This window comes from Moschus berezovskii, chromosome 22, assembly GCF_049115385.1.
Source record: "Moschus berezovskii isolate FMDL1 chromosome 22, NW_MosBer_1.0, whole genome shotgun sequence".
In the NCBI taxonomy this organism is placed as follows: domain Eukaryota; kingdom Metazoa; phylum Chordata; class Mammalia; order Artiodactyla; family Moschidae; genus Moschus; species Moschus berezovskii.
Window position 1 is genome coordinate 2,748,777 of NC_142481.1, and position 23,894 is coordinate 2,772,670.

The 23,894-nt window shown below is 52.1% G+C and overlaps 1 protein-coding gene, 1 long non-coding RNA gene and 1 pseudogene across 5 annotated transcripts; 2 read left to right on the top strand and 1 right to left on the bottom strand.

The window, feature by feature from the left end:
- Positions 1-23: 23 nt before the first annotated feature.
- LOC148774261 (uncharacterized) lies at positions 24-3,457 on the bottom strand. 2 transcript variants are annotated; one of them, XR_016035872.1, is made up of 3 exons: positions 3,017-3,457; positions 2,662-2,882; positions 24-2,251 (listed from the first exon to the last, which is right to left on the bottom strand). It is a non-coding gene; the product is annotated as an uncharacterized LOC148774261 (long non-coding RNA). The 2 variants fall into 2 exon arrangements; XR_016035873.1 differs by having other exon boundaries at positions 2,662-2,776; positions 3,017-3,450.
- A 6-nt stretch (positions 3,458-3,463) lies between these two features.
- On the top strand, positions 3,464-8,645 carry LOC129545989 (leukocyte immunoglobulin-like receptor subfamily A member 2). Of its 3 annotated transcripts, XM_055410635.2 has the most exons (9): positions 3,464-4,238; positions 4,418-4,569; positions 4,784-4,819; positions 4,978-5,262; positions 5,418-5,723; positions 5,928-6,206; positions 6,606-6,905; positions 7,735-7,785; positions 7,915-8,645. In XM_055410635.2, the coding sequence occupies exons 2-9, from the start codon at positions 4,536-4,538 to the stop codon at positions 8,034-8,036; spliced, it is 1,413 nt and encodes a 470-aa protein (XP_055266610.2). In that variant the 5' UTR covers positions 3,464-4,238; positions 4,418-4,535; the 3' UTR covers positions 8,037-8,645. The 3 variants fall into 3 exon arrangements, with proteins under 3 accessions (XP_055266610.2, XP_088686507.1, XP_088686506.1); XM_088830381.1 differs by lacking the exons at positions 7,735-7,785; positions 7,915-8,645 and adding an exon at positions 7,171-7,710 and having other exon boundaries at positions 4,369-4,569; XM_088830380.1 differs by lacking the exons at positions 7,735-7,785; positions 7,915-8,645 and adding an exon at positions 7,171-7,710.
- A 6,417-nt stretch (positions 8,646-15,062) lies between these two features.
- LOC148774262 (leukocyte immunoglobulin-like receptor subfamily A member 2) lies at positions 15,063-23,051 on the top strand (annotated as a pseudogene).
- The last annotated feature ends 843 nt before the right edge of the window (positions 23,052-23,894 follow it).

Consider the following 23,894-nt stretch of genomic DNA (forward strand, 5'->3'; position numbering starts at 1 on the left):
ATTTCATTTTAAATAATATTTTATTGATCTCTTTGGCTGTGTCAGGTCCCAGTTGGAGCACGTGGGATCCCGTTGGCTCGTGTGGGATCTCATTGCAGAGCCTTGTTGTGGTGGGCAGGCTCCAGGGAGCACGAGCTTCAGTGGTCACAGCACATGGGGTTAAATTGCCCCTCGGCACGTGGGATCTTAGCTCCCTGACCAGGGATGGACTCCACATTGCCTGCATTGGAAGGTGGATTCTTAACCACTGGACGCCAGGGACGCCCTGCGACGGACTGGAGAAAAGTTGAACTATGACAGTGACACAGACCAGCTTTCAGGCACGTTAATTAATGAGTGAAGAACATCTGCAGGTGTGTGCACGAGGGTCTCCAGCACAAAATCCGACAGGAGACGCATGAGGGCGTGGCCGCCACCCCAGTTCTCTTGTCTGCGAAACCCCATGGGCAGCGGGGCCTGGCAGGTTATGGTCCATAGCGTCGCAAAGAGTCAGACACGACTGAAGCGACTTCATGCGGGCAAAAGGAGACAAAACACGTTACTTGGGGAGGCAGAACTTTGCTGAATCTTAGGACTAGAGGAAGGAAAGTTCCCACGTGGCCTCCTGGTCCTCACACACCGGGGAGGGGGCGGGGGCGCTGTCAGAGGGAAGCGCAGGGGCTGCTGGAACGCGGCCCTGTCCCTCCTGACCCTCGGGTACTGACTCCTGTCTGCGGCTCCTTACTGGCTCCATCACCCTCCCTGGCTTCTCACCCCAGTGAGGCAGGGCTGAAGCAGGCTGGGGAAAGCCAAGCCCCGTGCAGGGGCCGAGTCACGGCAAACCCGCCACACACTGTCAGCGTTTCCACACACCACGACCTCAGCTGCCCGGTCGGCCTCACTGAGTCCAGCCGGATGATGAGCCGCTGCCGGGGGGAAACGGGGCCTCAGACACACACTCTACCACCGGATGGCATGCGGTGAAGCAGAGCAGGTGACGACTCAGGCCTGGGAAGGAGGGGCACTCTGAGCTCCAGCAGCACCAGGTGCCCCGAGCCCCCCGAACAGCACAGCCGCCCCGGTCCCTGCAGCACGGGCAGTGCCAGCGCCCCAACAAAGTGTCACTGGAGGTGGCGCGGACAGGGAAGGGCCCCCGAGCCCACTCCCCCGCTCGCTGCTTCTGTCCTCAGGCTGGACAGGCGCCCGTGCCCCCCTCCCCCAACAGAGCCCATCAAACCGTGTCCCCGAGAAATAGTGCAGGGACCAGGCCCGGCTCGTGTTGCTGAGTCTTCCAGGATCCCCAGGGAAATATCCCACGGCAATGTGTGATCTCGTCCAGACGCCAAAGTGACCTGCAGTTGTGTGGAGTGTTCAAGGCAGGGGACAATCTGGTCCCCCTCGTAAGCTTCAGGAAGACGTGACTGCCGTCACTCACGTGTTCACTTGAGGAAGCTGAGGTTTGCAGAAGAGGCAGCGGGCTCAGAGCTGCAAAGCGGGACAGGTCCAGGAACGAGCCCAAGCTGCTGACCCCAGAGCCCTGTCTTGCCAGCACAATGCTCTTCCACCTTGCGTTAGTGTCCGAGGGCTGGGGGGCATTGCCACAATCTGGGAGGATTAGGACAACAGGCGTGTATTCGATCACAACTCTGGAGAAGCCCACCATGAGGGTGTCCCTTTGCGGTTCTAGGCGACAATCCTGACTGCCTCTTTCCAGGCTCTGTTGGCCAAGGCACCCCCTGGTTTGGGGCAGAACCTCTTCTCACTCTCCTCCACTCCACACAGCTGTGGCTCCTGGTGCCTCTCTGTTGTGTCCGGCAAGCTTCTCCACGTGCCTCTTCAATTCATCCGACTGGAGCACCTAACTATCACATGAACAGCCACCCACTGCAGTACAAGCTCCACATGATGCCGCCGCAAAGACCCCATTTCCCGAAAGTCACATCCCCAGGAAGTGAGGCTGCCGATTGCAAGAGACTCACTGAGGTGAAAATGAACAGCCTCCGAAGGAGAAATATACGTAGGAATGACTCTATCGAGGGAGGTGCAATAATTATACACTGTAGTTCTTTTTCATCTGATGAGGAACATCTGAAAAGAGCTAGATTAATGGGAAGACACTCCAGGATGGTTCAGTTCAGTTCAGTTCAGTCGGTCAGTCGTGTCCGACTCTCCGCGACCCCATGAATCACAGCATGCCAGGCCTCCCTGTCCATCACCAACTCCCGGAGTTCACTCAAACTCATGTCCAGGATGGTGGGGTGGAAGATTAATGCTGTAAAGAGAACGATACTCTCAAGGCATCCTGCAGAATTAATTCAATCCCTATCTGAATCCCAAAGGCTATTTCTGCAGAAAAAAAGAAAGCCATTTCTCTGAAGTCAAGGTCATCAAGAAAGACCCACAGTAACCAAGCAATCTTGAAAAATAAGAACAAAGTTGGAAATTGCACACTTTCTGATTTCAACAGTTACTACAAAGTTCCAGTAATCAAAGCAGAGTGGTGCTGGCTTGAGAAGAGACACACTGATGCTTGGAATGCCAACATATAAACCTATACGCACGATCAGTTGATTTCTGACAAGAGTTCTCCTAAACCATGATAACGACAAGCAATGATGATGATAATGACTCATCCCATTTAACTGTGCATATATTTTGTTGTAGGATTTGTGGATGGCTTACCTGAGAAAACCTCATAAACCTCTTAGATGCTGATCCACTCATCACCTACTGGTCGACTTGACACTGGTGCTGTATCACCGTTTATCACCATCACCATCCTCCCAGAGTCCAGTCCCTACAGGATGGTGACCGTCTCAGTGTGTGCTCACAGCTTCCTTTCCTGAAGACGAGCCTACTGCCTCAGGGATATAATCCTGGCGCAGTTGCGGGAGCATGAGACTCTGTGTGACCAGGGCGCAGCACCAGGATGACTCCAGTTCTCAGAAAAACCCACTCCCCCTTCCCGGCCCCTCGCCACTCCCATGCTAACCGCTAGCTGCCTGGGTCTCTCCTTCTCCAGGAAGCCCCCACTCACCATCACTAGCTTCCTGGACCTCCGCCAGTTACTGGGTCTCGCTGCCCTGTGGTTCCCCTTCTCTACAACTGACCGAAACCAGAGCCAACGTAGTCACCGTCTAAACGTGCACACTGTCGGTCACCATGAGCAGAACCCCCGAGTCCAGGGAAGGAACTGGTCACTTTCACCACAGAATCTCACGTCTGGGTATAGGAACTGCTCAGTAAACACTGGCTGACAGCCTGGATGGTGGAAGGAAGGCAGGGAGGGAGGGAGGAACTTTGCATTTTCAGAGTCTCAGAAAAGGGAAGCAACTCAAGGTTGCACCGTTTCCATGAAAAGCAGAATCAGAATTGGAACCAAAGCACTGCACTGGGCAGCACCGCGAATGTGTCTCTCCTTCCACGGTGCTCGGACAGAACAGGCCCAGGGACACGCCTTCCTCCAGGCTCCGACCACCCTCCAACCATGTTTCCAGTGGCAACCTTGGAACCAACCAGATGTCCTCGGCCCCCGGGACCAGTCAGCGCCATTTGCAGAGCCCGGCTCCTTGTCGCCGGCCACCTGTGAGCTCCCAGATTCCTGAGACTCACTCCCGGCCTCCCCGTCCACGTGCAGCCTCCGGTTCGCCGCACCGACCTCTCTCTGGGCTTCTCCGACCACTAGGACCAGGCGGCTCTGGAGGGCGGGCCATCTCCCCGCGGATCGGGGGAGAAACGGGGGGTGGGGGGCACCGCCGAGCTCCATGGGACTGCAGAGCCAGCGCTGTGGCCACGCTCTTCCAGGACGTCCGTCCAGGGCAGGACGCGGGGGTCAGACCCCAGACGCTGCGGGGCCGCCCTGCTTGCGGAGAACCTGAGCCAGGCCTTTGTGAACCCGCAGGCCCCGGGTCCTCCACGCCCGACTCCACCTCCCTGACTTCCTGCAGCCACGGCCTGGACAAGCAGGTGAAACTCATCACGATGGTGGGCGCCCACCTGACCAGCCCCCCAGGCCGGCTGGTCCCCGGTGGGGCCGGTCGGCTTTCTCCTGCAAAGGTTCAGCCTCCAAAGCACCACTAGGAGCCTCTGGAGCCCAGCGGCCTTTGAGGAGTCCCTTTGGGGTCAGGGCTTCTGCCAGGAAGCTTTTCTCTGCAACAAAGAGGCAGCTTGTTAATCACTATGGAGCCATCTTCCAAGCCTTGGACCAAATGGAAACAATAAAGCCTTTTCAAAAAAAAAAAAATGGAACCAATGTTGAGGTAGGTCCCGCCCTGCATTTCAGCCTCCTGTCCAGGGACCATGTTACTCTCTGGGTTTTGGGGTGGGGTCTGGTGAGACTCCCATGTGCCCTGGAAGGCTCCTGAGCCTGCTGTCTGCTGGGCTCCACAGGGCAGGGTGAGCAGAGTGAGCAGGGTGGGGCTCTTCCTCTTTCTGGAAGGAACCCGAGACGCGAGCCACTGAGCCTGGACCTTCACGCCCGGTGCATCTGTCCGGCCTGCGGGCTCTGAGGTCTCTGTAAGTCACCTGCTCTGCTGGGGACCATTAGAGGCAGCGCCATGACCCTGACCTTCACCGCCCTACTCTGCATCGGTGAGCTTCGGGGAACAGAGGGGGTGGGAACCGCTCTCCTCCCACATCTGGTCCCTGAGAGGCCCCAGGATGCAGGAGGCTCGGTGGGGACAGTTCCTTGGGGGAGAGGGGAATGTCCTCAGCCCGGATCTGACCCCAGCCCTCAGGGCGCAGAGCAGAACTGGAGCGTCCAGGACATGTGGTGGGCGGGTGTTCACAGGGAACTCTCTTCCAGGGCTGTGCTGGGGTCCATGGGACCAGGGACAACCAGGTGAGCCCCCAGACCTCCTGCTTCCACTCACCAACCTGGTCACTGGGGAGCACAGTGGGTCGGGGCCGCTGGTGGCCCATCTGGGAGGGGCCTGGGTGACAGCTGGGGAACCTGGAGGAGAAGGGAGCTGTGACTCCTCAGGACTGATTCCTTTCCAGAGGTTCTCCCCAAACCCTCCATCTGGGCCGACCCAGGCACCATGGTCACCCAGGGGAGCCACGTGACCATATGGTGTCAGGGGTCTCTGCTGGCGGATGTCTACCATCTGTATAAAGAGAAGAGCTCTGTATCCTGGGAGGCTAAGGCCCCACAGGGCTCCAGGAACAAGGCTTGGTTCCACTTTGAATCCTCGAGCTCAAGTGAGGCCGGGCAGTATCAGTGTGCATATCAGAGCAGGAATCTCTGGTCAGAGCAGAGCGACCCCCTGCCCCTGGTGGTGACAGGTAAGAGGGAGGGCGGGTCCCTCGGGTCCCTCCCACCGTGGGAGCTTCCTCACGGCAGAGGAGCAGAGTGTGGGCTCGGGGGGCCCCTGCCCTCCCAGCCCACACCTGGGGTCACAGGGTGGAGGTCCCCCTTTAACACAGCCCTTCGCCCCCAGGAGTGTACAGGGCGCCCTCCCTGTCTGCCCAGCCCAGCCCTGTGGTGGCCGCAGGAGGCAGTGTGTCTCTCACGTGCAGTTCACAGTATGCAGCGGGCACTCTGCACCTGCTGAAGGAGGGAGGCGCTGACCCGCTCCGACACAAGACCTCGAGTAACTATGGGAACCAGGGACGGGAACAGGCTGTGTTCCTTGTGGGCCACGTGACCACCTCCCATGGGGGGACCTACAGATGCTATGATGCTCCCAGCGCCCAGCCCTATGTGTGGTCGCGCCCCAGTGACCCTCTGCATCTCCAGGTCACAGGTGAGGCCCCCAGGCCCCTCTATTTCTTGGACAGACCCCTGACCTAAGCCTTATGCCCATGAGCCCTGGGGGAGACGGGGGCAGGGACACTGGGCTCCTGGGTCAGGACGCAGGTGGGAGCCTGGGGAGGGACAGGGAAGCTCTCTCCGCAGCCCCGGGAGCAGTGCGGGCGTGCAGCCGCGTGCCTCCATGTCCTGCTTGCAGGCCTGTCCAGGGCACCCTCCCTGTCCGCCCAGCCCAGCTCGCTCGTGCTCCCCGGAGACAACCTGACCCTCCAGTGTCGCTCAGAGGCCGGCTTTGGCAGCTTCGCTCTGACCAAGGATGAGGGGCTCAGCCCGCCCCTCTGTCTAGAAGGGCAGCAGAGCCCCGACTTCCCCCTGGGCCGTGTGAGCCGTGCCCACGGGGGCCGGTACAGATGTTACAGCGGACACAACTCCTACACATGGTCAGCCCCCAGCACCCCCCTGGACATCCTGATCGCGGGTGAGGCGCCCCTGTCCTGGCCCAGGTCCCGACTGTCTGCTCAGGGCGCTGGACCAGGCTTGGCCCTGGTGGTGATGGGTCCGGGGAGAGGGTCCTGGGGCAGAGGCCCAGGTGGGGCAGGGGTCTAGGGGGGAGCGTGAAAACAGGAGTGAGAGGCACGGAGATTAAGGAGACCCACACAGACGGCCGAGAGGAGCTGGGCGGGCTCACGGGGAGGCCCTCGGCTCAGGGTCCGGGTGTGGGGAGGGGCTCTCTGCTCATCACCCCATCCTCCCCCAGGAATGCACAGGAGACCCACACAGACGGCCGAGAGGAGCTGGGCGGGCTCACGGGGAGGCCCTTGGCTCAGGGTCCGGGTGTGGGGAGGGGCTCTCTGCTCATCACCCCATCCTCCCCCAGGAATGCACAGGAAACCCTCCCTCTCCGCCCGCCCGGGGGCCTCAGTGCCCCGGGGAGAGAACGTGACCCTGCAGTGTCGCTCTGAGGTCCAGTCAGACACCTTCCATCTGTCCAAGGAGGGGTCGCTCGCTCCTCCCCTGCACCTTCGTCTGCAGGACCCGGCTCCACCTGTTCAGGCCAACTTCACCCTGCGTGCTGTGAGCTCGGCCCACAGTGGGAGCTACAGGTGCTACAGCTCACGCAGCACCGCCCCCCACCTGCTGTCCCTCCCCAGCGACCCCCTGGAGCTCCTGGTCTCAGGTGAGGCCCCACCCTGGTCCTGTGTCCTCCGGGTCAGGACAGGGCCCTGTCCCCAGGGAATCTCTGGGCTGAGGTGGGAGTGGGGGGTCACAGAAGGCGGGGATCAACTCTGAGGAGGCCGGAAAGAGCCAGAGGCCTCCCTTCCCTGCCCGTCCTTGCCCTCATCCCGGGCATCCAGACCCCTCCTGATGATGGAGCAGAGCTAGAGAGGCCTCAGGGCCGACCACAGGATTCAAGACCAGCGCCCCGGTCCCACCCTCCTCAGGGCCAACCAGCAGGACTCAAGGCCAGCGCCCCGGTCCCCACCCTCCTCTGGTCTCCAGTCCTGGTGGCCCCTCGCCCAGAGAGCAGCACAAGAAAGGGGCTAGCAGAGCCCGCAGCCCCCAAGGGAGCAAGCGGACAGGCCCTGGCTCAGCTGGTGTCCTGGGGGGCCGCGGGGCTCCCGGGCATGAGACATGGATGAAGGGTGGGAGGCCATGCAGTGGGGGATGCTGGGGCCCAGCCTGGGGAGGGCAGCCCCTGTCCTGACCCCCAGCAGCTCTGAGGATCAGCTCCTTTCTCCCAGGAGGGAGACCCCCAGAGCGGTCAGCGAGGGAGGGGGTGGTGGGTCCATGGTGGCCGGAGCTGTCACACCCTAGTGACCCCCTAGAGCTTGTGGTCTCGGGTGAGGGGCTGGACACTGTCCTGTCTGAGCTCAGAGTCCTGTCCTCAGAAATGCCTGAGACGGTCAAAATGAGGGTGGACGGGGATGGGGCTCCACAGGGAAAGACACAGAACCAAGAGAAGGGTCTCCCCAGCTAACCCACACCACTCACTTCATGCTTCTCAGGAGCAGCTGACAGTATCAGCCCACCACAAAACAAGTCAGACCCCAAGAACGGTGAGTAAGACAAAGTCTGTTAGAGGGCTGGGCTCGGGGCCACGTCCTCTCCCGGGAGGCGGGTGCCCAGGGCGCACACCCCTGTTCTGGGTGACGGGGCCGGCGCTGACCTGTGCGCCCTCACCCCAGACTACAAGGTGCCGAATCTCATCCGGATGGGCCTCGCGGCCTCGGTCCTGCTGCTCCTCGGGATCCTGCTCTGCCAGGCTCGGCACGACCGCGGAGGAGCCCGAGACGCATCCCGGAGCTGAGCACCGGGACCCCTCACCGCCTGGAGCGCCGGAGCCCGGGACGCGAGCTTCCAGCCCCGGAGCTTCAGGAAGAGCCTCTGCGGCGCGAGCTGGGCGCGCTGTCTGCGGAGACCCCGGGGGAGAGACGCGCCGCGGGGCGGGAGGAGGCCCGGGCGTCCCCGGGGGCTCGGGCTCTGCTCACGGGGGCCCCTCCCTCCTCAGGAGGAGTCCCCGACTCCTCACCCCGGGCCCCAGGCGCATCGCACACGGAAGGGGCGGGTCCTCGCCCTGCACGTCCGCAGACTCTGTCCACTCTCGTGGAGGACGTGAGTCTCATTGTTCATGCCCACGGCCTCTGCTGTGCGCAGTGACCTCCATCCCTTCTCAGAAACAGAACGTCGTTTAAGTAACTGAATCAATGGGTGGAGGTGGGGCCCCACTGGGAACAGATGGATCCAGAACTCTGCCCTGAACGCCCCCCGGACCCCTGAAGCCCCTCTCTCCTCGTCAGATGGCACCCGCTGTCGTTTCCCCAGACACCGTCAGTGTGAACGGACACCTTGTCGTTTGAAGTGACAGTCAGGTGTTGTGCTGGTAAATGGTGTTAGCAATATACCCATTTTGTAAAAAGCCCAGATTTGTGGTTTTTGTCTGTTTCTTCAGTGTAAACACTCTCTTCGTGGCCAACCTCAAGGTGCTCAGGTGAATGTGCTGAAAGCAGGCTGGGAAGTAAGGAGCAGACTCTTTCCCAAAGAAGCAAGTCCGATCCAGCCGGCCCCTCACTGATGACCCCCACGGGTACAGATGTGTCGTTTATATTAAACATCATGGTTAGATCATTTCCACTTTAGGTTCTTGCCCCAGATTCCATGAAACCAGATGCCAAAATATCCTAGTTCATTTATAAGAGAGGGAAAGATAAAGCTAGGGAAGAAAAAACAATTGTAGGAGAAAACGCTGAGTGTGCTGAACCCTGGCACATCACTAGGAGGTATACTAATTACTCCAGTCAATTTGGAGAGTCAATAACAATTATCAGTTGAAAGGAAGAGACCCAACTCTGGTCCACAGTTATATAACCTAGAGGAAAATGTCTGCATTACCACAAGTGTACAAGCAGGAGCATATGGACAGATAGATGGGTTGCTCACATTAGGAAAAAATTATAGAAGTCAGTCCCACCAAAAATGAATGATTATATATACATATATGACAAAATTTTATATGACAGAAAAATTCACAAAGTTAAACTGCAACAGTAACACAGTTCAATTTTCAAGTGTGATGGTGAATAAGTGAAATGAAACTATAGGAGCGTATTCCATCACATCAAATTCAAAAGGGGACAACAAGGGACCCAAGTAAACAAAGTAAGAAACGAGAGAAGAGAAATAACAATTGATACCACAGATATACAAAAATTCATCAGAGAATATTAAGAAAAACCAATTGGACAACCTGGAAGAAGTGGACAAGTCTCTAGAGACAGGCAGCCTGCCGGCACTCAGTCAAGAAGACATGGGTAACGTGAAAAGGCTGGTCACTAGAAGTGAAATAGCGTCTATCATATTAAAGATGAAAACTCCTCCCAAACAAACGTCCAGAACTGGATAGCTTCACAGAGGAATTCTACCAAACAAAGAAGAATTTATACTGATACTTCTCAAACTCTTTCAGAAGCTGAAGAGGAGGACACACCCCCAAAGTCATTCTATGAAGCCACTGTCGCCTTGAAACCAAAACCAGAAAAAGCTCAGACCAAAAAGAGAAATTACAGGCCAAGGCTACCCACTCCAGTATTCTGGTCTGGAGGATTTCATGGACTATATAGTCCATGGCATTGCAAAGAGCCAGACACGACTGAGTGACTTTCACTTCACTTCTATCATTGATGAATATAGATGCAAAAACCCTCAACAAAATACCAGCAAACTGAATCCAACAACACATTAAAAGGATCATACACTGTGATCAAGTTGCATTCATTGCAGGGTCACAAGAATGATTTAACATATACAAATCAACGGCTATGGTTTTTCCAGTGGTCATGTATGGATGTGAGACTTGGACTGTGAAGAAAGCTGAGCACAGAAGAATTGATGCTTTTGAACTGTGGTGTTGAAGAAGACTCTTGAGAGTCCCTTGGACTGCAAGGAGATCCAACCAGTCCATCCTAAAGGAAATCAGTCCTGGGTGTTCATTGGAAGGACTGATGCTAAAGCTGAAACTCCAATATTTTGGCCACCTCATGCGAAGAGTTGACTCACTGGAAAAGACTCTGATGCTGGGAGGGATTGTGGGCAGGAGGAGACGGGGACGACAGAGAATGAGATGGATGGATGGCATCACTGACTCGATGGACATGAGTTTGAGTGAACTCCAGGAGTCGGTGATGGACAGGGAGGCCTGGCGTGCGGTGATTCATGGGGTCACAAAGAGTCGGACACGACTGAGTGACTGAACTGAACTGAACTGAATCAAAGTAATATACCACCACAATAAAAGACAAAACCAAATGATTGTCTCAACAGATGCAGAAAAAGCAGTTGATAAAATTCAACATCCATTCATGATAAAAACTCTTTCCAAAGCAGGTATAGAAGGAAAAATTATTTATGACAAACCCACAACCAATGTAATACTCAATGGTGAAAACCTGAAAATATTCCCACTAAATCCTGGAACAAGTCAAGGATGACCACCACTTTTATTCGACATAGCATTGGAAGTCTCTTCCCAATTTGGATATCTTTTATTTCTTTTTCTTATCTAATTGCTATAGCTGGGACTTATATATCATTATATGCAGATGACATGATACTCTATATATCATGAAAACCGTGAAGACTCCAAACAAGAATATTAGAACTGATAAATGAATTCAAAGAGGTATTAGGATACAAGACTAACATACAGAAATCTGTTGCATTTCTTTACATTAACAATGAAACATCAGAAAGAGAAAGTAAAAACCAACCCCTTTAAAAATTGCATAAGAAATAATAAAATATGTAAGAATAAATCTGACAAAGGAGGTGAAAGAGTTATACGTTGAGAACTATAAAACATTAATAAAGGAAATTGAAGATGATTCAAAGAAATGGAAAGCTATCCCTTACTCTTGAATTGGAAGAATTAATGTAGTTAAAATGACCATATAACCCAAAATAATCTATAGATATAATGCAATCTCTATCCAGTTACCCATGGCATTTTTAAAAACAGAACTAGAACAAATAATGCTAAAACTTATATGGAACAACAAAAGACTCAGAATTGCCAAAGCAATGCTGAGAAAAAAGCAGGAGGAATAACCCTCCAGACTTGAGACAATATTACAAAGCTACAGTAATCAGAACAGTGTGGTATTGGCACAAAATTTATAGACATGTCACTGGGACAAAACAGTGAATCTAGAAATACTCCCACACACCTGTGGTCAAAAAAATCTTCAAAAAAGGAGGTAAGGATATACAATACAATATACAATAGAGACAAAACAATATTTTCAGTAAGTGGTGCTGGGAAAACAGAACATTTCCCATCTCATCCCAGTGGTCTTTGAGGAGACCCTCTGGTGTCACGGCTTTTTCCTGAAGCCTCTCTGCAGCCATGAGGCAGCTTATAGACCACCCTGGAGCCCTCTCCCAAGCTTTGGATCAAATGGAAACAATAAAGGCTTTTACAGAAAAAAAAAAAAAGAAATAAAGAAAGAAAGAAAATGAAACAATTAGAACCAAATTAGGGCTGCTCCTAGGCCCTGCCCTGCATCTCAGCCTCCTGTCACTCTCTTGGTTTGGATTTGGCACAAGGTGTAGGCAGAGTGTGTGGGGTCTGGTGAGACTCACATATGGCCTGGAAAGTTTCAAAGCCTGCTGTCTGCTGGGCCCCATCCTGCAGGGAGGGTGGAATCAGGCCCTGGGTTGGGGGGGCTAGGGTTGTTTATCTTCCTGTGAGGCCACTGTGAGGAACTTGCAACATGTAACACAGAGGCTGGACCTTGTCACGCACCCCAGGTGTCTGTTTGTCCTTCTAGGTCTGTGGGCTTTTTAAGTCATCTAAAGACTGGGGCAAATCATTCAGTGTCACAGTAATCCAAGTCTATGCCCCGACCAGTAACGCTGAAGAAGCTGAACAGTTCTATGAAGACCTACAAGGAAAAGACTCTGATGCTGGGAGGGATTGGGGGCAGGAGGAGAAGGGGACGACAGAGAATGGGATGGCATCACCGACTCGATGGAGGTGGGTTTGAGTGAACTCTGGGAGTTGGTGATGGACAGGGAGGCCTGCCGTGCTGTGATTCATGGGGTCACAAAGAGTCAGACATGACTGAGCGACTGAACTGAACTGAGCTGAAAGACTGGGGCAAACCATTCAATATCACGGTAATCCAAGTCGATCTATGCCCCAACTAGTAACGCTGAAGAAGCTGAAGTTGAACAGTTCTATGAAGACCTACAAGACCTTTTAAAACTAACACCCAAAAAAGATGTCCTTTTCATAATAGGGGACAGGAATGCAAAAGTAGGAAGTCAAGAAACACCTGCAGTAACAGGCAAATTTGGCCTTGGAGTACAGAATGAAGCAGGGCAATGGCTAATAGAGTTTGCCAAGAGAACACACTGGTCATACCAAACACTCTCTTCCAACAACACAAGAGAAGACTCTACACATGGACGTCACCAGATGGTCAATACCGAAATCAGATTGATTATATTCTTTGCAGTCAAAGATGGAGATGCTCTATACAGTCAGCAAAAACAAGACCAGGAGCTGACTGTGGCTCTGATCATGAACTTTTTATTGCCAAATTCAGACTTAAATAGAAGAAAGTAGGGAAAATCACTAGACCATTCAGGTATGACATAAATCAAATCCCTTACAATTATACAGTGGAAGTGACAAATAGATTCAAGGGATTAGATCTGATAGAGTGCCTGAAGAACTATGGACAGAGGTTTGTGACATTGTACAGGAGGCAGAGATCAAGACTATCCCCAAGGGAAAAAAATGCAAAAAAGCAAAATGGCTGTCTGAGGAGGACTTACAAGTAGCTGTGAAAACAAGAGAAGCAAAAATCAAAGGAGAAAAGGAAAGATATACCCATTTGAATGCAGAGTTCCAAAGACTAGCAAGGAGAGATAAGAAAGCCTTCCTCAGTGATCAGTGCAAAGAAATAATAGGAAATAATAATAGAGGAAAATAATAGAATGGGAAAGACCAGAGATCTCTTCAAGAAAATTACAGCTACCAAGGGAACATTTCATGCAAAGATGGGCTTGATAAAGGACAGAAATGGTATGGACCTAACAGAAGCAGAAGATATTAAGAAGAGGTGGCAAGAATACACAGAAGAACTGTACAAGAAAGATCTTCATGACCCAGATAATCACAATGGTGTGATCACTCACTTAGAGCCAGACATCCTGGAATGTGAAGTCATGTGGGCCTTAGGAAGCATCACTATGAACAAAGCTAGTGGAGGTGATGGAATTCCAGTTGAGCTATTTCTAAATCTGAAAGATGATGCTGTGAAAGTGCTGCACCCAATATGTCAGCAAATTTAGAAAACTCAGCAGTGGCCACAGGACTGGAAACAGTCAGTTTTCATTCCAATCCCAAAGAAAGGCAATGCCAAAGAATGCTCAAACTACCACACAAATGCACTCATCTCACACGCTAGTAAAGTAATGCTCAAAATTCTCCAAGCCAGGCTCTAGCAATACATGAACCATGAACTTCCAGAAGTTCAAGCTGGATTTAGAAAAGGCAGAGGAACCAGAGATCAAATTGGCAAGATCTGCTGGATCATGGAAAGGCAAGAGAGTTCCAGAAAAACATCTATTTCTGCTTTATTGGCTATGCCAAAGCCTTTGACTGTGTGGATCACAATAAACTGTGGAAAATTCTGAAAGAGATGGGAATACTAGACCACCTGACCTGCCTCTTGACAAATCTGTATTCAAGTCAGGAAACAACAGTTATAACTGGACATGGAACAACAGACTGGTTCCAAATAGGAAAAGGAGTACAGTCAAGACTGTATATTGTCACCCTGCTTATTTAACTTCTATGCAGAGTACATCATGAGAAACGCTGGGCTGGAGGAAGCATAAGCTGGAATCAAGATTGCCGGGAGAAATATCAATAACCTCAGATATGCAGATGACACCACCCTTATGGCAGAAAGTGAAGGGGAACTCAAAAGCCCCTTGATGGAAGTGAAAGAGAGTGAAAAAGTTGGCTTAAAGCTCAACGTTCAGAAAACTAAGATCATGGCATCTGGTCCCATCACTTCATGGGAAATAGATGGGGAAACATTGGAAACAGTGGCTGATTTTATTTTTTTGGGGGGGCTCCAAAATCACTGCAGATGGTGACTGGAGCCATGAAATTAAAAGACGCTTACTTCCTGGAAGGAAAGTTATGACCAACCTAGACAGCATATTAAAAAGCAGAGACATTACTTTGCCAACAAAGGTCCGTCTAGTCAAGGCTATGGTTTTTCCCGTGGTCATGTATGGATGTGAGAGTTGGACTATAAAGAAAGCTGAGCACAGAAGAATTGATTCTTTTAAACTGTGGTGTTGGAGAAGACTCTTGAGAGTCCCTTGGAAAGCAAGGAGATCCAACCAGTCCATCCTAAAGGAGATCAGTCCTGGGTGTTCATTGGAAGGACTGATGTTGAAGCTGAAACTCCAGTATTTGGTCACCTGATGTGAAGAGCTGACTCATTGGAAAAGACTCTGATGCTGGGAAAGATTGAGGGCAGGAGGAGAAGGGGTCGACAGAGGATGAGATGGTTGGATGGCATCACCGACTCAATGGACAGGAGTTTGGGTAAACTCCGGGAGTTGGTGATGGACAGGGAGGGCTGGTGTGCTGCAGTCCATGGGGTCACAAAGAGTCGGACACGACTGAGTGACTGAAACTGAACTGAACTGAAAGAGTGGGGACCATGAGAGGCAGTGCCACAACACAGACCCTCACTGTCCTCAAGCCTGGGTCCTGCGAGACCCCAGGACACAGAAGTCTTAAAGGGGACAGATGTTCCAGGGGGAGGGGGATGCACTCAGCCCCAGATCTGACCCCAGCACGCAGGGCCCACACCAGACCTGGAACACCTACAATGTGTGGTGGACGATGGGCGCTAACAGGAAGCTCTTCCAGGGCTGTGTTGGGAGCAGTGGGACAAGGTACAACCAGGTGAGTCCCCACCAGACCTCCTGCTTCCACCCAACCAGCCCCCTGGTTACTCGGCCCCCACAGGACTCCAGTAACAAGGCCAGCTTCTCCACCGTGCCAGGAGCTTGAGCACTACCGGGCAGTGTCAGTGTGCACGCCAGAGCAGGAATGGCTGGTCAGAGCGGAGCGACCCCCTGCCCCTGGTGCTGACAGGTAAGAGGAAGGGCCGGGTCCTCCCACTGTGGGGGCCTCCTCACAGGCAGAGGAGTGGAGTGTGGGCTCAGGTGGACCCCTCCTGTCCCAACCCACACCCAGGGTCAGTGGGCTGGAGGTCCCCCTTTGACACAGCCCTTCCCCCCAGGAGTGTACGGGGCGCCCTCCCTCTCCCCCAAGTCTGGCTCGCTTGTACTCCTTGGAGACAACCTGACCCTCTGGTGTCACTCAGAGTCTGGCTTTGGCAGATTCGTTCTGACCAAGGATGAGGGGCTCAGCTCTCCCCTCTGCCTAGAAGGGTGGCTGAGCCCCAACTTCCCCTGGGCCATGTGAACAGCACCCATGGAAAGTGTTAAGTGAAAGTGTTAGTTGCTCAGCCATATCTGACTCTTTGTGACCCCATGGACTGTAGTTGACTAGGCTCTCTTTCCATGGAATTGTCCAGGCAAGAATACTAGAGTGGGTTGCCATTTCCTTCTCCAGCACCCATGGGGGCTGGTACAGATGCTACAGCGGACACAACCTTTCCTATGCATGGTCAGCCCCCAGCACCCCCCTGGATATCCTGATCTCAGGTGAGGTGCCCCTGTCCTGGGCCAGGTCCTGATTGTCTGCTCAGGGTGCTGGACCAGGGTCAGCCCTGGTGGTGATGGGTCCGGGGAAAGGGTCCTGGAGCAGAGGCCCAGATGGGGCAGGGGTCCAGGGAGGGGAACGTGAAAACAGGAGTGAGCGGCACGGAGATTAAGGAGACCCAGACCTGGGACTTCCTTCGCTGTCCAGTGGTCGAGACTCTGCATGTCCACTGCAGGGGGCACAGGTTCAATCTCTGGTCAAGGAGCTAACAGCCCATATGTGGCACTGTGCCACCAAAAACAAAGTGAAAAACGAACAACTGAAGACATTAGAGGGACCCACACAGACGGCCGAGAGGGGCTGGGCGGGCTCACGGGGAGGCCCTCAGCTCAGGGTCCGGGTGGGGGAGGGGCTCTCTGCTCATCACCCCAGCCTCCCCCAGGAATGCACAGGAAACCCTCCCTCTCTACCCACCCAGGGCCTCCATGCCCTGGGGAGAGAACATGACCCTGCAGTGTCACTCTGAGGTCCAGTCAGACACCTTCCATCTGTCCAAGGAGGGGTCGCTCGATCCTCCCCAGCACCTTCGTCTGCAGGACCCGGCTCAACCCGTTCAGGCCAGCTTCACCCTGCGTGCTGTTACCTTGGCCCACAGTGGGAGCTACAGGCGCTACAGCTCATGAAGCACCGCCCCCCACCTGCTTTTGCTCCCCAGCGACCCCCTGGAGCTCCTGCTCTCAGGTGAGGAGACCCCTGCCCATACCCACTGAGGAGTTAGACCCACAGCTCAGCCCTGTCCCCGGGCAGCTCTGGGCTACGTTGGGAAGAAGAGAGACAAGGGGACGTCAGCCACACGGAGAGATGGATAATACAAGGGGGTCCCTCTCCCTCTACTCCACGTACCCCTTCCCCAGGGTCCAGGCAGTGCTAGGTGTGCAGAGAGGGGACTGCGGAGTGGGACGCTCTGGGCTTTGAGGGAAGGATGGAGCTAAAAGCAGCATGACCCAGACACACCCCCACACCCTCCTCCTGTCCTTGTACCATAGAGCAGCTGGGGCCTGGAGACCCCCACCCACATGCGCGAGCTCCACATCCGCTGAGTAACCGAGTCCTTGTACCAGGGAGTAGCTGGGGCCTGGAGACCCCCACCCACATGCGCGAGCTCCACAGCCGCTGAGTAACCAAGTCCTCCTAGCCTAGAGGAGACGAAGTCTCCCCGGCCCTGGGCGACCTCCTGCTCCCCCTTCCCCACTAAACCTTTACAGGTTGCTTCCCACAGGGTCTCGAGTAGGGTGGGGCTGAAGGGAGGGGGCTTCAGGTCCCAAGTATAACTGAGCTCACTGGTCTCTACTGGCTGCTCAGAGTGAGAAGAAATGCGTGAGGGGGAAGCCACCCACCTGGGCAGGGAGAGAAGAGGAGGCGGCCTCCCCGCCTCTGTCCGTGGTGCTGATCCCGGGAGGCTGAAAGTCAAGGGCGCCAAGGGAATCAGCCCCACAGTGTGGAGGGCTGAGTGAAGGTGACCTCTGTCCGTGGTGCTGATTCCCGGAGCCTGAGACTCAAGCGTGCCAAGGGAATCAGCCCCACAGTGTGCATGGCAGAGTGGAGGCGGCCTCCTCGCCTCTGTCCGTGGTGCTGATTTCCGGGAGGCTGAAAGTCAAGAGCACCAAGGGAACCAGCCCCACAGTGTGCAGGGCAGAGTGAAGGAGGCCGTCTCGCCTCTGCCCGTGGTGCTGATTTCTGGGAGCCTGAGAGTCAAGGAGTTCATGATCTGAGCCACAGTCAGCTCCTGGTCTTGTTTTTGCTGACTGTATAGAGCATCTCCATCTCTGACTGCAAAGAATATAATCAATCTGATTTTGGTGTTGACCATCTGGTGATGTCCATGTGTAGAGTCTTCTCTTGTGTTGTTGGAAGAGGGTGTTTGCTATGACCAGTGTGTTCTCTTGGCAGAACTTGGCAGAACTTTGCTCTGCTTCATTCTGTACTCCAAGGCCAAATTTGCCTGTTACTCCAGATGTTTCTTGACTTCCTACTTTTGCATTCCAGTTCCCTATAATGAAAAGGGCATCTTTTTTGGGTGCTAGTTCTAGAAGGTCTTATAGGTCTTCATAGAACCGTTCAACTTCAGCTTCTTCACCATTACTAGTCAGAGCATAGACTTGGATTACCATGATATTGAATGGTTTGCCTTGGAAATGAACACAGATCATTCTGTTGTTTTTGAGACTGCATCCAAGTACTGCATTTCAGACTCTTGTTGACTATGATGGCTACTCTGTTTCTTCTAAGGATTCCTTCCCACAGTAGTAGATGTAATGGTCAACTGAGTTAAATTCACCCATTCCAGTCCATTCTAGTTTGCTGATGCCTAGAATGTTGACGTTCACTCTTGCCATCTCCTGTTTGACCACTTTCAATTTGCCTTGATTCATGGACCTAACATTCCAGGTTCCTATGTAATATTGCTCTTTACAGCATCAGATCTTGCTTCTATCACCAGTCCCATCCACAACTGGGTGTTGGTTTTGCTTTGGCTCCATCCCTTCATTCTTTCTGGTGTTACTTCTCCACTGATCTCCAGTAGCATAGTGGGCACCTACCGACCTGGGGAGTTCATCTTTCAGTGTCCTATCTTTTTGCCTTTTCATACTGTTCATGGGGTTCTCAAGGCAAGACTACTGAAATGGTTTACCATTCCCTTCTCCAGTGGGTCACATTTTGTCAGAACTCTCTACCATGACCCGTCCATCTTGGGTGGCCCTACACAGCATGGCTTAGTTTCATTGAGTGAGACAGGCTGTGGTCCATGTGATCAGATTGGCTAGTTTTCTGTGACTGTGGTTTCAGTCTGTCTGTCCTCTGATGCCCTCTCTTAGTGCCTACTGAAAAAGTTGGCTTAAAGCTCAACATTCAGAAAACTAAGATCATGGCATCCGGTCCCATCACTTCATGGAAAATAGATGGGGAAACAGTGGCTGACTTTATTTTTGGGGCCTCCAAAATCACTGCAGATGGTGACTGGAGCCATGAAATTAAAAGACACTTACTCCTTGGAGGGAAAGTTCTGGCCAACCTAGATAGCATATTAAAAAGCAGAGACATTACTTTACCAACAAAGGTCTGTCTAGTCAAGGCTATGGTTTTTCCAGTGGTCATGTATGGATGTGAGAGTTGGACTATAAAGAAAGCTGAGCACCGAAGAATTGATGCTTTTGAACTGTGGTGTTGGAGAAGACTCTTGAGAGTTCCTTGGACTGCAAGGAGGTCCAACCAGTCCACCCTAAAGGAGATCAGTCCTGGGTGTTCATTGGAAGGACTGATGCTAAAGCTGAAACTCCAATATTTTGGCCACCTCATGCGAACAGTTGACTCACTGGAAAAGACCCTGATGCTGGGAAAGATTGAGGGCAGGCAGAGAAGGGGACGACAGAGGATGAGATGGTTGGATGGCATCACCGACTCAATGGACAGGAGTCTGGGTAGACTCTGGGAGTTGGAGACAGGCAGCAAGGCCTGGCGAGCTGCAGTCCTTGGGGTCACAAAGAGTCAGATACGACTGAGCGGCTAAACTGAACTGAATCGAGAGTCAAGGGCACCGAGGGAATCAGCCCCACAGCGTGCAGGGCAGAGTGGAGGTGGCCTCCTCACCCCTGTCCGTGGTGCTGATTTCCGGCAGGGCAGAGTGGAGGTGGCCTCCTCACCCCTGTCCGTGGTGCTGATTTCCGGGAGCCTGAGCGTCAAGGGCGCCAGGGGAATCTCCTTCACTGGCTATGCCAAAGCCTTTGACTGTGTGGGTCACAACAAACTGGAAAACTCATAAAGAGATGGTAATACTAGACCACCTTAGAAGCCTCCTCACTAGACCTCCTGAGAAGCCTGTATGCAGGTCAAGAAACAACAGCTACAACCAGACATGGAACAATGGACTGGTTCCTAATTGGGAAAGGAGTACATCAAGGCTGTATATTGTCACCCTGCTTATTTAACTTCTATGCAGAATACGTAATGTGAAATACTGGGCTGGATGAAGGAGAAGCTAGAATCAAATTTGCCAGGAGAAATATCAATAACTGCAGATATGCAGATAACACCACCCTAATGGCAGAAAGCAAAGAGGAACTAAAGAGCCTCAGTGACAGATTTCCTTTTCTTGGTCTCCAAAAGCACTGCAGATGGTGACTGCAGCCATGAAATTAAAAGATATTTGCTTCTTGGAAGAAAAACTATGACAAGCCTAGAGAGTGTATTAGAAAGCAGAGACATCACTTTGGTGACAAAGGTCCGTGTAGTTAAAGCTATGGTTTTTCCAGTAGTCATGCATGGGTGTGAGAGTTGGACATAAAGAAGGCTGAGCGCTAAAGAACTGATGCTTTTGAACTGTGGTGCTAGAGAAGACTCTTGAGAGTCCCTTGGACAACAAGGAGATCAAACCAGTCAATCTTAAAGGAAACCAACCGTGAATATTCATTGGAAGGACTGATGCTGAAGCGCCAATATTTTGACCATGTGATGTGAAGAGCTGACTCATTGGAAAACACCCTGATGCTGGAAAAGATTGAGGGCAAGAGAAGAAGGGTGAGGATGAGCTAGTTAGATGGTATCACTGACTCAATGGACATGAGTTTGGCAGATTGGCAAATATGGAGTCTGCAAAAAAAAAAAAAAAAAAAACAATGGGGAATGGACTGTACTTGAAGAATGAAGATGGAGGTAGAGAGCAGTGTCTGGAGACACGAAGTGGCACCCCAGGGGCAGAAAGACAGGTGAGAGGTTCCAGAAAGCAGAGGTCCAATCCTCTATTCCCATCTTATCTCTGTCTCCCCAGTGTTGTCTTCAAAATCCAGCTTTCTCTTTTCCATCCCTTCTGCTGAGTGATGTCTCTCATTGTGGAGAGAGCAGGGAGAGTCTCCCTGTCCATGAACATCCTTGAGGCTGGAGGCAGAGATGGAGCAACCATTCTGGGAGGACCAGAATCTGAGATTGCCGGGGAGAGGGCTGCAGAAGAGGTCAAGGAACTGATGGATGGAGAGACAGCCACTGTTTCCGTTCTGGTTGAATCAAAATGAATGAACTAATTTTTTCCTCTTAGCACATATTTCTGCCAACTCTCTTCCCAGCTCCTTCTCTTTTGCCCAAGCAGATTCTGGGCCACAGGCAACCTCTCTATCCATCTGAATCTAGGAACTGGACAGCAGCCTAGGAAGCCCAAGGAGGAACCCTCAGGAACTCTTGCTCTCTCCCTACATCCCTCCCCAATTGTCCCTGGGCGGGCTCTGCCCTCTGGATTTCCATCTGGCCCTGGGATGAATCAGGTCACCCACATGATCCAAGCAGGATCCAGAACCAGACATTTTTCTTGTTTTCTTGCTTTCAACTTAAAAAGTAATAATAACTAAGCAATAAGAAAGAGAGAAGATGAATATGTAACATTCCCCATGCCTCTGTGCTCAGTCTCTCAGTCATGTCTGACTCTTTGCAGCCCTGTGGACTGCAGCACACCAGGCTTCTCTGTCCATGGGATTTCCCAGGCAAGAATACTGGAGTGGGTTGCCACTTCCTCCTCCAGGGGATCTTCCCAACCCAGGGAGGGAACCCACATCTCTTGCATCTCCACACTGGCAGGTGGATTCTTTACCACTGAACCACCAGGGAAGCCCAACATCTGCCATAGTCCCTGGGTAATTCATTTTTGCTCCATGTTTTGTTGTTAATTTAAACATATTATAGATGCATGCTATAGATCTTTTGCTTGTTGAATGTGTTCATCCTCAGAAATGAACAATGTGTCTGACTTTGTTCATTTTTTGACATTACGTCCATGTCAAAACCCGCACCTTCATTCAGTCATGCAACACTTCATTAGTCATCAACCTCAAGTTTTCTAGACTAGATTTGGGAGGAAGAAAAAGAAGTCTAACAAGATGTGTTCCAGACACATCTACTTCAGCCGAAAGAAGACACACCAGGTAAACAAAGCAAAAACTACACTGAAAATCATCAATTGTTATTGAAAGTTCTACCCCTCCTTCCTTTTAACTGTTAATTCACATTTCTGAAGTTGTTAAGAATTATTTAATCATTTGCTTAGTCACAGACATGAATTAATCCAATTAACTCAGCTGACTGGTAGTTCAAGTAAATATATTCATGCTTGTTCACAGTAGTCAAGAATTCTCCCAGAAGAAATCTCTTAGGATAAAAACCCAGATGTGAATTAATCCAATCAACTCAGTTGATTGATAGTTCAAGCAAATATATGCTTCTTCACAGTAGTCAAGAATTCTCCCAGAAGAAATCTCTTAGGATAAAAACCACTGAGTCAGTGATCCTTATCAAACATCACCAATTCTGTGCTCATTTGATCCTTATCAAACATCACCAATTCTGTCTTCAACACCTCCAAAAATTGTGTACCAACACATGCCCCATCAGCAGGGAGAGAAAGCCAAATTTCTCCTCCTGTGTCCCAGCTGTCTTGATCAATCCAGCGGGTGATGAAATTAGCATTACATTCATTTGTATACTTTTATCGATATGTATCCACATAACACAAAATGCACCCCTTTAAAGACGGTATCCCCAACCTTCAGGACCTAATGCCTGATGATCTGATGTGGAGCTGATGTAATAATAACAGAAATAAAGTGCACAATAGATGTAACGCACTTGAATCACCCCAAACCACCCTCCATCCCTAGTCTGGGGAAGAACTGTCTTCCACAAAACCGGTCCCTGGTGCCAAAGAGGTTGGGGACCACTGCTTTTAAGTGTATAGTTCAGGGGCTTCCTTGGTGGCCCAGTGGTTAAAAAATTGCCTGCCAACTCAGGGGACACGGGTTCAATCCCTGGTCTGGGAGATTTCACATGCCTCGCTCGCGACAGCTAGGCTTGTGCAGCACAACCGCTGAGCCCACACTCTAAGGCCCAGGAGCCGAAACCGCTGAAGCCCGCGTGCTCGAGAGCCTGCGCTGCAGCAGGAGAAGCCGCCACAGCGAGAAGGGGCACTGCGAGGAGAGGCGGCCCTGCCGGCAGCACCCAGAGGACGCCCGGGCGCAGCACCAGTGACGCCTCACAGCCAGACTAAATAAGCACAACTGTTCCATAGTACGCAACTTCACGGTGTCCACTCTACTCACAGAGCTGTGCACCCCTCACCACAATTCATTTTAGAACTTGTCATCACCTTAAACAGAAACCCCATACCCACCACTGGGCAATCCCAATTGCCCCCCGGCGTCCCCAGTTCCTGGAAACTGCTAGTCTATCTTCTCCCTGGGTTTTTCTGTTCTGGAATGCAGGAGACAAGGGTTCTATCCCTGGGTTGGGAAGATCGCCTGGAGAAGGAAATGGCAACCCACTCCAGTATTCTTGCCTGGAGAATCCCATGGACAGAGAAGCCAGGTAGACTCGAAAGTCCATGGGGTCACAAGAGTCGGACATGACTTAATGACTAAACCACCACCTATGAATGGAATCATACAACTCGTGACCTGTGGGGTCTGGCTTCTTTCGCTTAGTGTAATGCTCTCACGGTTCTTCCATGTCGTAGGCTGTGTCAGTCCCTCATTCCTTCTTATGATTAAACAGTATTCCATTGTGTGAATGTATGATGCTTTGTTTATCCCTTCATCAATGGGTGGTCACTTCCATTTAGCTTCCAATTTTGGCTCTTGTAATGCAGCCATCAACTTTTCCAACTTTATATACTTCTGGCATTTCCCTGATGATCCAGTGGTCAAGAATCTGCCTTGCAACGCAGGGGATGTGGGCTCGACCCCTGGTCAGGCAAGTAAGACCCCACCCACATGCCTCAGGGTGACTGAGTCTGAGTACCACAACTACTGAAGCCTGTGCAACCCAACTAGAGGGAGTCCATGCTTTGCGACCAAAGATCCCGCGTGAGCAAAG

Bases quoted from the DNA above. Each gene is read 5' to 3' on its own strand.
- LOC129545989 (XM_088830381.1), top strand. From the start codon at position 4,536: ATGACCCTGACCTTCACCGCCCTACTCTGCATCG. The intron at 4,820-4,977 runs GTGAGCCCCCAG...ATTCCTTTCCAG, and splicing joins ATGGGACCAGGGACAACCAG to AGGTTCTCCCCAAACCCTCC. The intron at 5,724-5,927 runs GTGAGGCCCCCA...TCCTGCTTGCAG, and splicing joins TCTGCATCTCCAGGTCACAG to GCCTGTCCAGGGCACCCTCC.